Source organism: Dipteris shenzhenensis, chromosome 21, assembly GCF_047967505.1.
Source record: "Dipteris shenzhenensis isolate YYH24624 ecotype China chromosome 21, Dip_SZ_1.0, whole genome shotgun sequence".
Taxonomy (NCBI): domain Eukaryota; kingdom Viridiplantae; phylum Streptophyta; class Polypodiopsida; order Gleicheniales; family Dipteridaceae; genus Dipteris; species Dipteris shenzhenensis.
In genome coordinates, this window is record NC_141616.1 from 53,515,388 (window position 1) to 53,533,274 (window position 17,887).

Below are 17,887 nucleotides of genomic sequence, written 5' to 3' on the forward strand. Positions count from 1 at the left end.
TTTTCATTCATTTATATATGTGTTTGAGTATTGTACATAACCGGGGTAAAGGCACAGTGACCTTTAATCCCCACAGATTTCAATGGAACACTCAAATCTGCATATGATATTCTCATACAAGGATCTTGTGGTGCTTCTGATTATGTTGTCCATTAGGGCTTTTGCTTCACCGCACTTGGTAACATAATCAATCTTCACCATGATTTATCAGTTTTTGCCAGATGCGTGCCCACTTTGTGGACCAATCAAATCCAATCCCCACTTTTGGAATGGTTCTCATGGGTAAGTTGGTCGTAATGGTATCTATTGTTAGAAGGTTCTCATTGACACGCATCAAATTCTTGTAGCATTTTGCAACATCTGCATATATGATGCTGCACTGTAGTCATACACTTAGGATCTTTCATACTATGACTTTGGTGGAGAAATGATGATTGGCCACACCTTGATGCACTTCATCCATGATGATTGCTCTTTTGTGCAAAAAGATAAATCATTCAAGGGCCATGCCCCTCCCTTTTTGGTAATGTAGCGTATGTAAATGGTATGGGGACAAGGTTATGTAAGCGGTAGCACCCCCTACCACCTCGCTCTTGTCGCTTAGCACGACGACTATCTTGAGTTTGAAATTGTAGGCTATGTTGATGGGTGGGAAGGAATCATTCCCACCTTTTCCCTATTTCTCCTCTACTCGATCATCTCCCTTTTCTCGACGCATTCTTTATTACTATAGTTGAATCCCCAATATGTTGATTTCGGGGCTCAACAAAATAACCTGGTCAAGACATAAGATTCAAACCATGGCTTAAAAAAGTAACCTGGTCAAAACATGGGAATCAAAACATGGTGTAAGAATCTGACAGCATTATAAAAATTTATGTCATGGAACTTGTGGACCCATAGTAAATAAAACCAAAGTTGGTCTTGTAAATCATTCGCAAAATTAAATTAAATGGAAATGGCACAATAGTAGATGAGAGGCTAGATTAGGTTACTCTCAACGTGAAAGAGTATATTTTGAGAAAACTTTTACACTAATAATTAGAATGAAGATAAGTAGGTTACTATTGTTAATTATAGGGATCTCGGACTTGCATGTTCATAAAATTAATGTCAGGTCATCTTTTCTCAATGGAGGTTTTAAGGAAAGAACTGTATTTGTAATAACCACCTAGAACATATAGTATGACAAATGAAGAAAGCACTTTATGGTTTGAAACAAGCTCCAAGAGCTTGATATAACAAAATTGATGCATACTTCAAGATGAAAGAATTTGCCAAAAGTGAAGATGATCATGGGTTATACAGTCTAAATCTAAATATAAATTTGACAACTTTGCAATTTATGTGGATGATTTGATAATTCTATACAACAACATGAAGATGATAGATCAAGTCAAGGTAGACTTGAGCACACAATTTGACAGACCTTAAAGACTAAGACAATGGAAGTGGGGCTCACTGAAAATTGAAATACCCTCACAATGCAATCCTGCAATTTAGTGTGTTGAAAGAATACAACTCAAGATGCTGGACACCTATGTGCCCCAAATGCTAGTCTAGAAGGCACTCAAGCTGGCAAGAGGAGCCAAGGTCAATTGGGCAAAACAGTTGATTTTGTAGATCAATGACGTAATGGCAAAGCTCAAGTCAGGTAAACAAAAATCAAAGCAAGGTGGGGTACACCTCTGCCTCTTGGCATGAAGCATAGAAGAAACCAAAAGCCATTCGCCACCAATATTCTCAAAGGCTTATTCAATGAATTACATAGACAATTGGAGCAAGCAATCACCCCACTAGCCAACCAAAGGAGTATCCACCACTGATGGAATAAGGTCAACCCATTTTGGAGCAGCCCTAGCCACCAAAGCCAAAAAACTAGGGAAAGGGTCTAGCTGAGCTAGAACAACAAAGGGGCAATCCTAGAGCAGGCCCTTCAGAGGAGAAAGGCCTAGCCAAAGCCACTAGAGTTAGATCCTTGATTTTCTTCCCCATAGGAGAGGAGTGGTTGCCTTACAAGGTGTTGAGGGCCCCATGCACAAAGATTAATATAACGATTGCAACAAAAGGGGGACTCACTGAAAATTGAGATACATTCACAATACATTCTCACAATTTAGTGTGTTGCATCACATAGAGCTTTGCTCCACCATGGGTAGTTGAATATGAAACAAGAAGAATGGAAGAGAATGAGAGACTACGTGCTATGAGCATCCTTTGAAGAAGATAAAAAAAATGGCAGATCGAAGTCACAAGTGCATAGAGGAGTGCACAACAATTTGCTAAGTGGATGAGGCAAAGAACGAGACCAAGGCATTGAGAGAGGAGCCCAAACAAATAAAGCACTGTAACAAGCACCACAAGAACCGAGCCAAAGCAGCACGAGCACATAGTGATTGGGTAGATTTGGAGAAACACCTAATTGAAAACCCATAATTTTGGGTCAACATTTGCCCCAACCCTTGCTCAAAAGCCGCCATGTCCTTATGGCTTGAATCTCTCTTTGCTACTCCAAGTATTGCCAACAAGTGTTGTCCATGTGTGGAGGCATTGGCGGCTCATTGCATTTAAACTAGGGGTTGAAGATTTGCATGGCCACTAGCCCTAACACCCAATGCATTTTATAAAATTGGTCTTTCACAACCCTTCAAGGCAAGGATGATGGTGACATGTGTGTTCTGAAGTCACATAAAGTTGTCCAATAGTGTCGTTCGATGGGTTGCCACTGTCTCTCGAAGCTTCTTCACTATATCGATGCTCAATGTTTAGGGGGGGATATAGAGGGAGATAGGCAAGATGCGTCCCTTGGTTAGACTTCATTCGATGTGCAATAAGCAATGTTTGCTGGCAAGTCCTTGACATTGTGGGCATCAATGACAGCTCAAACTCTTAGGGCTACTTACATGCTTGCATATCCATTTGCACTCGTTTGTTGCAAAGCGAATCATCACTGATTATCTAGAAAAGGCACTCTGCCTTGCACACCCAAGTGAAGCAAAGGGCCAGAGGACAAATCGAGGCACTAGTAGGTTTTGTTCTATAATATTTTGTTGTAGTAATTTGTCTCAAGATGCCATCACTCTTGCAAAACTCGGCAAACTACCAAGACAAGTACTCTCTGCCACTATCACTTTTCAACATTGAATTTTATTTGTAATTGAGCTTCACCAATTATCTTTAAGGCCTTGACCATTTCGAAAGTGTCGAATCTCTTTCACATGAAGTATACAAAGACTTTTATGGTATAATCATTAATGAAAGTAACAAAATGTATGCTTCCTCCCAATGATGGCATATGTACTTCCTCCCATTGATGGTATGTTTGGCACGTATCTCGCATTATCTATGTGAACCAAGTCTAATGGACCATGTGCCTTGGTTCCTCCTCTAGTAGGAAATGGTTTCACGTGTTGCTTGCCATATACACATCCTTAATATGATTCCCATTTGTTAACCTTTGGTAGACCATGTACCATATTGTTTTTCTCCATAGTTGCAATGATTGGAAATTCAGGTTCCAAGCTCTGCTGCCATAAATTTTCTTCACTTTGAGCAATTGCGCACATTGTCTTGCAAGGTTGTATCATTGCTAGCTTGTACATAGTATCGTCTCTTACACATGTGCATGAATGCCACATTAATCAAACATTATGCATTTCTTATCGCTAAAGAGGACCCCGATATTTTGATAAGTGGCTCTCGCCATGGGTATTAAATTATTGGCTAGTATTGGTATATATAACACTTGGCAAAAATCTCATTATAATCCATCAATTAGGTTCACTATGATATCCTTGTTGACAGTTAATTTGTACTCATCACCAATATACTTCTATATTCTAGTGTTTATCCAATGTGCATGAATGCTCTTGAATTTATAAACCAAATGTTTGGTAGGCACGCATATAGACAATTCTAACATGCATAATACATTCTCTCATCAAGATTGGCATTTACGTACTAAATGTTTGGTAGGCACACATACAGACAATTCTAAGATGTATAATACATTCTCTTATCAAGATTGGAATTTACATAGTAAATGTTTGGTAGGCACGCTTACAGACAATTCTAAGATGTATAAAACATTCTCTTATCAAGATTGGCATTCATGTACTAAATCTTTGTATCTTCATGTGTGGTAGCCATTCTCTTATTGTGTTTGATAGCATCTTTCAAATGCCACAATGTCATATGGATAGCTTGTCTATTCGAGTTATTTCCTCTAGCAAAACTTATGCTATCAATGGTCACTACCAAACATAAGTGAACATAAGCAACCGATTCTTAGTTTGACTACTCTATCAATGGTTACTATTAAACATAAGTGAAAGTGCCATACACATGCTCTTGTTGCAAACCAAAGAAGTGCTGAGCGCTAGGCAAGGTCACGGCATTGGTCGGACATATGACGGTCCGGGATACTCTCTTTGAAGTCTGCCACATTCTAAAACCGCCTAAGGAAAGATTGCAAAGCCCAAAAAGACTCCAAAGAATATAAAAGAAAGAAACACCATCTTTACCTGTGGTGGTGACAAGTCTGCAATGCTAGGTGGCTTCCTATGAAGCTTGCTGCCCAAGCAATCAATCCCTTGACCAAGCTCTGTGACTAGGGCTATGGCTATGGCTATGGCTGTGGCTATGGCGATCTCATCCTCCTTCCTTCGTCTCTTCCTCATTCTTGACTAATTAGCTGCCCTTATCCCCTTCAATTGTCCTTTCTTACTTTCAATTTGCTCTTCCATCCATTCTTCTTGTAGAAGTTTTTCGAGTTGGAACAATCGTCCAGGAGCGCAATTTCGACGGATTAAGGTAACGCCATGGCGTGACTGTGTGTGTGCCTGGCTCGCACAGGTCTTTCATATTTCGGTGAAACGACTTTTCTTGTGGCCGTCGCTTGCAGACTCCTACGGAACCCGATTATGCTATCATTAAGCAAGCCCAGTTTTTAGGAATTAGCAGCGACCGAATGAATTTACAAATGCCAGAATTTGCTTGTGAAAGCGGTTGTCTGTTTCACGTTAATTTTGAGCAGAATGCAGCGCTTTTTCTTTGTCCCTTTCAGCTAAGCTTCCATACTGTTGGTGGTAAGTGCAGGAATGGGTGCCGGTCAGTCTAAAGATGAGTTGCTTTATCAAGAAGTACAAAATGGAAACTATGATGGTGTCAAGGCACTCCGTCGGAACGGGGCTTCATTAGAGGTTTTTGTTAAAACTTTCTTGAAGTGTTATTTGTGGACTATTTCGGTCCAGTCTGCAACTGCTGGATCGGGACTCACAGAAATGATGTGATTCTATGGTGCGATTGAACATCAAATAAGGATAGTTTCTCTGGTACGGAGAGACACCAGCATACTCTTGCATTTTCCCTCCAGGCCTGTCTAATGATATCGTACCTTTATTGCGTCGTATTTTAGCACCTTGGCTGTTGGACTTGAATCATGCAACGCTAAACTCTAGGGTTGCATGCGTCACATATTCGGTCATAATGTCTGCATTGCTGCACCTACTACCAAATATTGGTTTCAAAAAGAAAGAGACAACCACCCAAAGTGGTGAGAATGAACCTGGTAGAGACCAACAAGATGATAATCATATCTCTTTGTGGATTGAAGCTCCAAATCTATGTCAAACCCCTAATGCTATCTATAGCACCTCTGCCACTGCAGGGAAGAGCGTCCTTTTAAGTGAATAGGCTCATCTAAGAGGCAATAGCAGGACGAGTAGTAAGTGTTGCATATATCAACGCACCCACTAGTTATTTAACAATAAGGAAAGCTACTGCCTGTTGACGGAGCAGATTTGGGAATTCTACACCATTGTTCACGGTATACAGACCAGTTCAAGGATGCATTTGTTTGATGAACTTTTGGTCATGACTCCTGATTGCTTTTGATCGTGTAGTCAAGAATCTAATAGGCAACCTTGTACTTGATGATTGGTAACGCTGTGGATGATGTGAGAAGGTTCTTATGTAATATCTTCATTATAACATGGCTCGGGATTCGTCCAGATAAAACCTAGCATAAAAAAGTCATGAATTTTTGGTAAAGAAGTTGACTTTAGATATTTGGTACGAAATGTTCTTTATGTGAATAGTTTTCTCCTTTCAATTTGCTAAGAAGGCTTCATTTGATGCATTTTGTTATCATTAGAAAGGAGGACTCTAACAATCTGTCTGTAAAATCATGATATTCCTGGTGCTTAGTGGATTGATAAAGAAGGAAGGACGCCACTTATTCTGGCTTGCACACGTGGTGAGCTTTTGGACATGGCTCTAACACTACTCAACCTGGGTGCTAACATCAATGCCTACAGGCCAGGTGCTTTTCTTCTTGAAGTTGCATCACCATCTTATTGTTGTCATGTTCTTTTAGGTTTGAGGATAAAGGAGATAGTTGTCTATCAATCAATAGGCATCATACTGTGATTAAACTTGCTGCTAAAGGGATTTCTAATGGCTATGTAGGAATACATGGAGGTTTTCCATTGCACCATGCTGCAAAGAGGGGCCTTGAAAAAACTGTGACACTGCTTCTCTCACGTGGAGGTCAGTCTTTGCAGGCTTTTCTGTGACCAGCTGATTTTAAGCAGATTAAACAAATCTTTATTGCCAATGTGAAACACGTGTCTACATGCTGGCATCAGACTTGGGCTATTTTTATCTACAGCTGATCCATTGGCAATTAACGATGATGGTCAAACTCCGCTTGAAATGGCAAGAAGCAGGAGCCATGTTTCTGTTGTGCGCTTGCTTGAGGTCAGTCTTGAGTGCTTCTTTTAAATGGTAAGCATACATAGTACATACTGTCTTGTGCTACGTTCTGAATCCATGTTATTTGGGTTTCTCTTTTTGAATTCAGGAGCGCCTGTGCCTTTTCAGTGGAATGCTGCGGGAGCTTTCAGGTTTGGGTATTTTGGAGACGCTTGCACCCAACTTGGTCACTAAGAAGATGTAATCATACCTTGCTTGCATCTCCTTATGTCATGCATAGTAAATTGTGACTTATTTTGTTCCCATGAGGCATTTCTTCACTAAAAGAAAGTGAAACTCTATTACTCTTGTCAATTTCTCAAACCCACAATCAATATCCAGTAGAAAAACACTATTAACACATCAATCATCCAACAATTCCAAGTAGAACACTCCAACAAGTGGTGCCCAACAGGTGCCAAACGGTGGTGAAACCATCAGCTAGATGATGGCTGCCAAACTGTGAAATCATCAAGTAGCAAAAAGTGTCAGAGCATGCAAACGTTGTCAGATTGAGCTCCCAGGTCAAACCACAATTCCTGTAGGAGCCATTGGCGCAATCAATTTGGGTTTGCAGTTGTCAGTCGTCAGGTGCAATCAAGTGCCTGGAAGATGTGCAATTGCCGATAGCCATTTGTTTGGTAGTATTACGCAAAATTCAGCCAAGCTATAGGCGTGAATAGTTCTTGCCAAAAAGTTGCCTGAAACTTCGTATTCCTTCAGTTACTACTTCGTCTGTTAGTCCATGTAATTTAGATCTTGGCCTGCAAATAGGCTGTTGGAATGGCCAAAAAACCTGCGAATATGCTGCGAAATGATGTCTGTGCAGCTAGGTGTTACTGGTGCCTGTGCTTGGCATGGGTGCACGTGACTTTCCCCTCTACTGAACTTGTTACTGGGTGGATACCTTGCAACACTTTGCCCTTGCAGCCCCAACTGCTCCGCCGCAGCCTTTGACTTTGGGGATTGGGAATGGACTCGTGTAGCACGTGCGTGACTCGTCCCTGGACCAGGGCTCACAAAGGGGTCATAGCATACGACAAAATATATTGGGTCTGAATGTTTGTCACAATGCACCCTAGTGCTGGAATGCATGTGACACAATGCAAGAACAAAATGTCATCCTGGAAAGTATTTTACTGGAAACATACCATGGCAATTATTCATTTTTATAAACCTGTTTCGTTTCTAATTACTTGAGTCTGGCAAAGAAACATGTAGTGAGCTGGCTGGCTTCAACGTTGAGTGCTCTGTGAGGACTGCAAGGATTGACAAATGGCTGTCAGCAGAATTGAGATGAATAATCTGGTTCACGAATTCTTGCTCCATCAAGTGAGCTTGGGATGTATGGCACATCACTTTCAAGCCTCATCATCAATTGAGTCCCGTCTATGGCCAAATTACTAGCAATATGGACACACAGCCAAGGCTAGGATGCTTGATAAATTTTGGGATCAAGCCAGCAGCGCATTGAAGCATAAATACATGACCCACATGGCATTCAAGAAGGATGTTGAGTGACTTCTTCCATGATTTGGCTCTGATGTGGCAATTATTTTTCCTTAGCCGCTTGTTGTTCCTTAGCCGCTTGCTGGAACAAACACTTGTGTAGAAAATGTGCTACATGGCTGACGTAGTGAACTTAGTCCACCTTGCAAAATGGCCCTGAGCCCTTTGCTTTCTCAACCTCCACAAGAAAGAGTGAGGAAAGAAACTACGCCCCACATCTTGCATCATCAGGAGCTGCAGAACGTAGGGACCCTTCTATGGACTATCTTTGTGAGGAGCCAGGAGACTCTTTAGGCGTTCAGCAAGCTCAGCTCTCTCGTCCTTGCTTCCCTTTTAAGTTTTATCTACAGCCCCTCTGCCTTCTCCACTCTCTCTGTGGAAATATCCCTTCCCACCAAACCATCGATCTCTTCATCTTCACTCCTGCCTATACATTTGCCCCACAGCTCCCTTCGTCGCCTTTAAAGCTTGCGTGACCACTCAAGCCAGGAGACTCTTTAGGCGTTCAGCAAGCTCAGCTCTCTCGTCCTTGCTTCCCTTTTAAGTTTTATCTACAGCCCCTCTGCTTCTCCACTCTCTCTGTGGAAATATGCCTTCCTGCCAAACCATCGATCTCTTCATCTTCACTCCTGCCTATACACTTGCCCCACAGCTCCCTTCGTCGCCTATAAAGCTCGCATGACCACTCATCAGGAAATTGGGAGGTCTCTTTCTCTCATCTTATATGGATAGGGGTAGAACCAGTCGGAAAGGAGTATATGGAAACATGTCTTAAATGGAGAATCTGGGTTTGATTCCAGTGTGGGTGGTCCTGACTTTTCCACATAACTTTTTGAAAACAAAAGTATTTATACATTGGAGTTTGGACCCTCTATGTTCAAAACTACATTAAAATTTGGGGTCTAGATCTCATCCCTTGGAATTTTTCTGAAGGATTTTGAGGCCGGTGGAATTTCCAGCAACCACAAACACCTCTATATATTTGGCACCTGACCACTCTCTTTGTCTTGCAAGCCGTTGATCCATTCTTAGAGCAAATGCTTTGAGCCCTTCTCAGGATTATGCTGAGCTGTGATATCCTTGGCGCATCTGAGGACAATGTTCTCTATTGACCCTTGGTGCCCTCGTTTCTGCCTTAGTGCCTTCCTCGCAGATTGGTTTGGGGTGCCTTTTGTTCTTGTATCACACGTCATAGGAGGGCAAATAACAATCCCTTGGAAGGTACCTTACTTTCTCCAAAGGGTAAACAGTAAGGCAACTTTTTTTCCCACCTCCCGATTGGACTGGTTGTTTCTTGTTATGTCAAAAATCTGTCCCTTGGATTCCTTTACGAAAACCAGCTCAAAACTAAGCAAGTTTGGCAATTCAAGAAAAGTGGATGCATGTATCTATTGGCTCAAGCTCTCCTATAAACATGCAGGATTAGGCCATGGTTTAATATATCACGAATGCTTTTTACCTCTTAGTGCTACTTGCTATTGGCCACAAATAACAAGCATCATCATCAAGATGATTATTCATGCCTTTCTTGTCAACAGATGCTGATAAATTTAAGATTTCTTCAACCCTTTCTGTTCCTACTGAACCATGGGAAGAGTATTACGATGGACTTCATCAGGCTTGTGATGTCACGGCCTATCAAAAACATCATATAGACATAGATCCCAAGTTTACGAGTAACTTTTGGACTTATTTCTTTAAGTATGTAGGTACATTACATTTCAGCTCAGAATATCATCTAGAGTCAGATGGATAGATTGAACACGTCAATCAAGTCTTAGAAAAAATGTCACTCCACTATATCTATCTGCTTGGGAATACTATTTTGTACTTGTGTGTGTGTGTGAGTGTGTGTGTGTGTGTGTGTGTGTGTTGGGAACCTTCCTCTGGCCCAGTTAGAAGTCTTTTATTGCTGCTTCTAGTTTTGAGTTGTAGCCGCTCCACTTTGGACGGCTATGAATGTACATTTCTTTGAATGAAATATCTATTAAAAGTATGCTTATAGAATTCGTTTATAAAAGCTCTTTCCACGGTGCCATTATATGCCACCTTTCCAAGTAGCTTATGGCCACACTTTGATTATACCAGCCAATTATCCAACATAGAGTGGTGCTTGCATATCAAATTCTGTAGGAAATACAAGACATACCGGCTACAAGTATGGGATCACATGTGCAAAGCGCAAGAGCGGTATTAACACTCGGCTAATAAACATAGGTAATATGTTTTTACTGTCTGTACCTCCTCATTGTCAAGTCCATGTTTCCCAAGCTGCGGTCAATACTACTATGGCTCATTCTGGATCCTAAGGAAATATTTACACTCAAGTTATTAGTTCAATGACCTTATTTTGTTGGGATATCCTGGCGGTTGCACATCATCAAATCTGGCACAACAGTTGGATAGTTGCTATGTCATCAGATAGGGTTTGGTTGTCGAATAGTTACCATGTCATTGCTTCGAAGTCTTTGTCGAATAGGCAACATATCTATTGAGCCTCCATCGAACAGAGGTGGACCAGATGAATAGGAAGCTTGGAAACAGTTCCGGAAGGCAGGGTTCCAAATTGGATTCGGTTCATAGGTAAACTTGGATGTCTATTTTGTTTGCGAGTCAAGGGCAAATCACCCTGAGACTTCGAGGAAAATTAGGCAGCAGTCGAGGACAGGCACTATCGTCTCAGCTCTTCTATGTGGGCAGGGAAGGGAGGTCCTCTATGTATAGTCGTGGGCATTTGAGAGTTTGTACTTGCACACACTGGCTGCAGTGCGATTCTTGTGCACGCTCCACTTGCAGCTCAAGGCTGTTCTTCTAACTCCTTTCCCTTACTGTTCTCCCAATTCCCCCTTTTCTCTCAGATACGAGACATCTTCGCAGCCCACCAGAGAGCCATCACTGTACCTGGCTTCGGTTTCGTCCCAACGCTTGGATAGATTGATTGATATGGCCCATTCTGCAGTTGTAGTTGACTTTTTTTTTCTACGATTATGGTTCTATTAGCATAGATTAGTACTCGGCAAGGGTCCTAGCATACCCTTTGCTTCAGCCCATTGAGGCTTGTATGAGTTCGCTTTTCTGTGTATATCTTTCTTTCTTTCTCCCCTCTCCCCTTTCCTTGTCTTTTCCCTTAGTCCATTCCCCCTCCTTTCCCTCTTCTTTACCCTCCCTTCCCTTTTTTGCCAACTTCCTTTCATTCGTGCCTCTCCATTCCCCCCTTTCCCCCTCTCCATTCTTTTCATCCTCTCCCTCCTTTTTGTCTTTCCATTCCCTCCCTCCTTTCATCTCCCTCTTCTTCTTTTAGTATCCTTCCTTTGTGAAGAAGTTTTAACCCCTATGGGTCTAGTGAAGTTCTTGTAGGGGACAGCCTAGGAGGTTGGTTTGGAACCTCCTTGGGGCAGGATAAGATGGCGCACAGACGACTAGAGTGAGGGTTGCTTGGCAAACAGTGGTCCTCCATTAGGCGGATGGAGGGCTGAGCATTATCATAGTCACATGAAAACCTACGACTAAACAGACGAAACGTTTTGAAACAAGACAAAATGCTCCCAACGAAACCTTTGTTTCGCCCAAATCAAAATACATGTTTTTGCCACGTTTTTTCTAGAGTCCATATGCTTTTAAGTTTTGACTCTCAAAATATTAAATGGTCTGAAGTTGAAACTTGAGAAAGGAGATTGAAAGCTTGAATTTAAATAAATTTGAGGAATGTGTTGGTGTTTTGAATTTCCTTTTTAGGTGGCTGGACTTGTATCTCTCTTTATTCACTCTCTACTTAAATATAACATATCTTATTTGCCCCTATTTTTGTATATATTCAGTATCGTTTTGAAACCTATCCGAACTTGAAAAAGGAGATTGAAAGCTCGAATTTAAATAAATTTGAGGAATGTGTGTGTTTTGAATTTCACTTTTAGGTGTCTTGATTTGTATTCCTCTTTGTTAACTCTAAACTTGAACATAACATATCTTATTTTTCCCCTATCCTTATATATATTAAGTATCATTTTGAAACCTATCCGGTTCGTCTGAGAAGACGAAACGAAGCGAAACACGTCGAAACGACAAAATAGATGAAACGGTTCTTGTGACTATGGGCATTATTGATTCAGAGATGGAGAGCAGATCTGTTAAGCTCATGTTAGAGGACTCACTCCAGGCACGTAGCCTTGGAATCTCCTGCTTCAATAGGGGCTTCTAAGGAACGCTTCTTACACCTAAGAACAATGGTAGCAGGCTCACCGGTGGACCTTCATAGAGCCCCTCTAATAGGGAAGGAGTCAGAGTTAAATGAGGATGTGGTGACACCTCTCCACCGGTTTGAGCGCCAGCCCTTGAGTTGGCATCTTGAGGTCCGCAACTATGAGGGGCACATGCTGGACCACTACATGCACATCGGTTTGCACAGTGGATAGTGGTCCCACTCTCTCTTTGGGAGCTTGGTGCCGCCTCCTTGGGCAGATGGAAGAGCATCTTTGGACAGTGGCACATTTGAGGGATGCTCGAGGCAGGCTTAAGGATTTTGACACAATCAAGCCTCACGACTTGGTGTAGGGGGCTTAGGGCAGCCCCTGGATCCACTGCCCCCCTTTGATGGCTTGGCCAGTTCTCTAGGACAGGAGTGCCATCCATAGTCCTCTTCATGGCCGAGTACATTGATCCATACATAGTTTTCTACAGCATAGCCCAGTGCTAGAGTCAGATCCTACAGACCCAAATCCCTGGACGATGCCTTGGCCTGCTTGGAGTGGAAGAGGGTCAAAGTGGTTGGGAAACAGGAAAGAGCTGGGCCATTTACCTCTGACCCTGCAGGGATGAGTTCTTTTTAGTGGTGCTTGTGGCTTTGGGAGGGTCGTTCCCTCTGATAGATTCCAGTGGGATCCCCAAGGGGTGGTTTTGGCCATCCAGGCTTGGGGAGCTCAGACAGGATCAGAGAAAAGGATTTCTTTTCATATACCACAGATGACTACAGTTGGAGGCCTCAGCCTGGAGCCATCCAGGGAGCTACACTTGATAGAGCAGCAGGTTCCCATTGATGTCGTCCCTCCCTGAGGAAGATTTCCTGTTTCTTCTAGCTGTTGGCGCACAGGGGCCTACACATTGGCCTGTGGTTAGTGCAGATGCGGAGAAATAGGACCTGTCATTGTTGCTCGGCAGGTGATTTGGAGACAGCAGCACACTGCTTGTGGAGCTGCCCCTCAGCTCGGAGGATCTGTGGGCTCTCTTAGGATTCTGGGTGTTCAGTTGGAGGATGGTGGCTTGGTTGATAAAGGCACCGACCTATCTCATTGATGGCAAGGTCACTGGTCTTGAGACCTCCTCTCTGAGTTGATGGTCCCCAGAGCCCTCACTAGAGGACCACGTTTCACGCCTAGCATATATGGGTGGCCTGATACAGTCTTGTTGTGGGGGGCAGCGGACCCGCCTGATGGCAACCCTTGTCAGTATTTGGTAATACTTCGCGTGCCATCTGGGAGTGGGGCTTCAGAGGACTCTAGGAAGACTGCCAAAATCTGTGAGAGTTTCTGTAAGGCTTGGTCTGCATGTATCTTCTATATTCTCACGGATCGAGGCATTCATTGGTTGTATACCCCTCCCCCCTGGCTGTTGGTGCCTGCTTCCGGGGTACTCTGGTCACGAGCTGAGACTCTGAGAGGTGGGCTGCAGGATAGCTAGCACTTTTTTCATTTCAGTGCCTCACAGATTGCTGAATTTGTATTTTCTCAAAGGTTTCATTAGACGGTTCTCTTTCTGGGAGAAAAAAATAGTTGAATTATTTTTCTTACTTTTGTGAGAGCATCCTTGAACATTCAAAGCACTTGTGGACAGTAATGTATCGTCTGTGTTCTTTGTTATGCAGTTGGGCGGTGGTGCTCCCAACTGAGTCCCATCCAATGAGGGCCCCAAAGTACGAGCTTGCTGTATACCAGTCCCCCAAGGTTTGCTAAAATCTTGAAGATGCTTTGCTATGTTTTATGGAAGATGTGCTGTGTTAGGAAATATAAAAGAATATTAGAAGTGTGTTTTTCATGTAAGTGTATTTTCGGGTTGGTCTGCTGGGAAAGAGGTCTTTATTTTGGGTTTCTGGAAATCCCCGGGTGATTAGACTATGTCAATGGAAGGACCTCCTGGTTGGACTTTATGCATAGTTATGCTGTAATTTATTGAATGGAAGGTACCACAGCCTAGAACAACTATATCACTTGCAAAAGCAGAGATAGAGGAGCCAAAATTCAACACTCCGGATCCTATACTGTACATAACAGATAAAACCAACAGTATGTTCCCCATAACTTTTACTTCTGAAAGATGAGTACTTGTAAAGGTTGAACTGACTCATGCAATAGGAGCTGCCATATTTTTTTTGATGCTAATGTTTTATTCATTTGATTATTTAACCAGAAACAAAATATAAATTTCTTTCTGAGAACGAGGGTGATAAAGCTCAACTAGAGAGATTGTATAAAGCATGCAGAGGGATTCCTCAGGTAAGTAAATGGGCACTAAGTTAATTTTAATGGGGATGATAATGCTCAAGTAGAGGGATTCTATATGCAGATGGATTTTGTCAGGCTTGTAGATTGAGCACTGAATTCATTAAAGCATTTGGGCATTAGAGGGCAGTTTCTTCCAGAGACACTGTGGCCACTTGAGTAATTTTGTGTAGCATCTTTGTGTTCCTTCAAGCTTTGTTGAAGTAGTTCAACTTGGATTGTCCTTTGGTGACAATATTTGGGTTTTAGATGATAATTGGTTTCACCTGCTTTGGTGGATAAATTGTGGTACAAATGATTTCAGATGCAGATTGCAACAGTACCCATCAACAACCATGGTTTACCTGCAGAAGGCCAGCAGCTGGGGAACTTGCCACAGATTCATCCAGCCGGTTTGCAGCAAACTGGGGTGCCATCCTCAGCCAAACAACCAGTCCTGCAGTCTGCAAAATTAGCCAGTCCTACCAATTTGAACCTGAACCCTTCTGGGGTTGAACCTATACATAAGAGAATGGCATCAGCTCAGACGACAACAGAGGAAGTTCCATCAGATGTACCTAATCCATCCAGACTGAACGATTACAAAGGATGGGATGCTCCAGATGGTAGCTACAAAGGCTGGGGGCCTCCTGATTCAATAAATCAACCCAAGAAAGCAAAAGAAACAAGTTATGGTGGATGGGAGGGAGGGAAAAACACATATAATGGCTGGGGCCCTGCTGAAGCTGGACCAAGTAGGCCTCAAAATGTTCCTAGTGATCAGGGACATGCTGCCGCTCTTCCATCTGCTCCACCTCTTCCAGATGGTCCAATCTGTTACCCCTCAGTTGACATTACTGAACCTGGGATGGACCCCGTATTAATTGCTCCAAATGAGAGGATTCCAAATGCTAATGTGAGTGCTGATGATAAAGCAGGTGGAATGTGTGTTGTCTGTTGGGATGCTCCTGCCGAAGGAGCATGTGTACCTTGCGGACATTTAGCAGGCTGCATGAACTGTTTGACCGAAATAAGAGCTAAGAAATGGGGATGCCCGGTATGTAGAGAGCAGATTCAGCAAGTGATAAAAGTTTATGCAGTGTGATTGGTTTCCCTGTACGTGACATCTGAAATGGTCAGCTACATTGCTGCTTAGACATGAGTTACGGTTGATATCATGGTACATGGAGCTACCTTAAGAAGATAACTTCAGTGTGAACAGAGTCAGCATTGGACATTTTCAATTTCCTACCTCCTCATGATTGTCGGCATATATACAAAGTGTAAGTGCCTATTTGTGCGAGATCACAACTGACATCAGGCTGTTTTGATGTGTATCTGGGTCTGTTATTTTCTGTGCTTGTAATATTGAACGAAATTCGGTATCTTATACACAGATTTGGAATGTGGTAGCTGGTATGCTATTGGCCATTGCAATGTCCTACAAAGGGTGCACAGGTGTCCTTTTGTGTTCAAATATCTGTTTATTGAGCCTTTTTCTGGCAATCATGAGCTTCTGTATGAGAGAGCTTTGCATAGGGATGTTGAACCTTTGAATTGAGGTTGGTGTAGGCAGTCTTGAAACTTTGCCTTGGCTCTTCACATTTCTTGAGGCTGGCTAGCCAATTCAAACTTTGACTGGTTAGGCAGTTTTCTAATTGCCATAATGAGTTTGACTAACGCTATGTCTTTAAAAAGAACTGGCTGTTTAAGTGTAAAGTTTGTAAGACGACATTATGTACTTCAACTACGGCAGGAGCTCTGGATAAATTAAGCATACAAAACTGCACTTTTTGGTGTGCTAAAAAGCAAAAATCAGTTTGTTGTTTTTTGTGCTGAAGCGAATTGTTAAATGAAAGAAAGATTGGGTGACTCAGAAAGAAACAGAATCATATGGTTGAATTAGCTTGATTGTATGATGCAATTAATTATAGAGCAAATTAGACCCCAAGAATAGAAGCTTCAACATAGAAACCTTCAATCAAATGCAAAAAAAAATGTTTCCAAATTGATTTAGGGATGCAGGTGAAATTAAAATCTAACTATGCCCATCGTTGAGACCTTTTAAGTGACGGTGTGCAAAGGCCAAGTGTTCACACAGGCTTGCTAACTGTCCATGCCTATGCTTGCTAGATGCGATCCCTGCTGTAGGACAGACTTCGCCATTACTGAGAAATTGGAGATTACCAGACTGGGGGCAGCAAAGGGACATTGTGGATTGTTAGGTCTAATAATCCACGCCGGTTAAAAGCAGAACTAGCTGCCTTCAAATAGGGGGAAGTACAACTGATTCCCGGAGTAATAACATGGTATCTACAAAGCTGTTCTTAATACCAGAGTACAAACGGGCAAGCATTTTCTTCACTAGGACTTGTCTTGTCTTGAGGAATAGTTTGTTTCTCAATTAATGAAACCCCAGCTGAGCAACAATGACTACTGTATCTAATACGGAGTGATGTAAGCATTGATGGGATTTTTGGGTCCACTACTGAGGAAGGGCGGCTTGTCTAGGCACGGCATTATGCAGAAGCATGGGATTTCTGTCTATGCCAACTTTTTCTATTGTCTTCAGAGCAGGCAGGAAAAAATCTTGTCACCAAGAGAAAATTCCGGGGGGGGGGGGGGGGGCGCTGGGGATTTTGAAGAAAGCATCCAAAATTCTCATCCGGAGCCATTGAGGGATTTGACAGGTCCTGTGCAATCCATAAGAGGCCCTAGGAATGGAGACCATTCCAATGGGAAGTTCTCCCACTCTGGTATTTAAGATAAGTTGTGTTTGAAAGCTTTTGATGATCAAGACTGTTAAGTGTGTATGCTTTTCTTAATAGGGTAATGTAGCATTAAACCCTTACAATGCCTCCGGTGGCTCACTTCGCTTGTCCTCACTCTTGGCACAAGATTGCCTCTCTATCACCTTCACACTTTGCTTCGAAATCAAATAATTGCACCCACCATGCCTACCACAAGCTTGTAGCTTCCACTCCCACACAAATTGAGAAAATGAATGGTATGACGTTTTTACACGAGGAATAGGCTTCTAACCATGGCTCACAAGCATTGGCATATTTTTGTGGACTTGTAAGCAACTCCTTTGAGCAAGTTTGACATTTTCTTATAGATGGACAAAATGGATTCCTCTTGACTTACTTTTGTAT

At 42.4% G+C, this 17,887-nt stretch overlaps 1 protein-coding gene across 2 annotated transcripts; it reads left to right on the top strand.

Annotated features, from left to right (window-relative positions):
• Positions 1-4,503: 4,503 nt before the first annotated feature.
• LOC147889069 (putative E3 ubiquitin-protein ligase XBOS34) lies at positions 4,504-16,471 on the top strand. Of its 2 annotated transcripts, none has more exons than XM_087392624.1 (10): positions 4,504-4,812; positions 5,098-5,201; positions 6,208-6,322; positions 6,469-6,549; positions 6,671-6,759; positions 6,863-6,954; positions 14,120-14,198; positions 14,444-14,537; positions 14,662-14,747; positions 15,058-16,471. In XM_087392624.1, the coding sequence occupies exons 2-10, from the start codon at positions 5,100-5,102 to the stop codon at positions 15,835-15,837; spliced, it is 1,518 nt and encodes a 505-aa protein (XP_087248750.1). In that variant the 5' UTR covers positions 4,504-4,812; positions 5,098-5,099; the 3' UTR covers positions 15,838-16,471. The 2 variants fall into 2 exon arrangements, with proteins under 2 accessions (XP_087248750.1, XP_087248749.1); XM_087392623.1 differs by having other exon boundaries at positions 4,511-4,812; positions 14,435-14,537; positions 15,058-16,469.
• Positions 16,472-17,887: the final 1,416 nt, after the last annotated feature.

What these genes read in the sequence shown, in the direction of transcription:
- LOC147889069 (XM_087392623.1), top strand. Translation starts at nt 5,100, where the DNA reads ATGGGTGCCGGTCAGTCTAAAGATGAGTTGCTTTATCAAGAAGTACAA. An exon ending in GGAACGGGGCTTCATTAGAG is followed by an intron (nt 5,202 to 6,207) that starts GTTTTTGTTAAA and finishes CCTGGTGCTTAG; the next exon opens with TGGATTGATAAAGAAGGAAG. An exon ending in AACTTGGTCACTAAGAAGAT is followed by an intron (nt 6,955 to 14,119) that starts GTAATCATACCT and finishes TTTGTTATGCAG; the next exon opens with TTGGGCGGTGGTGCTCCCAA.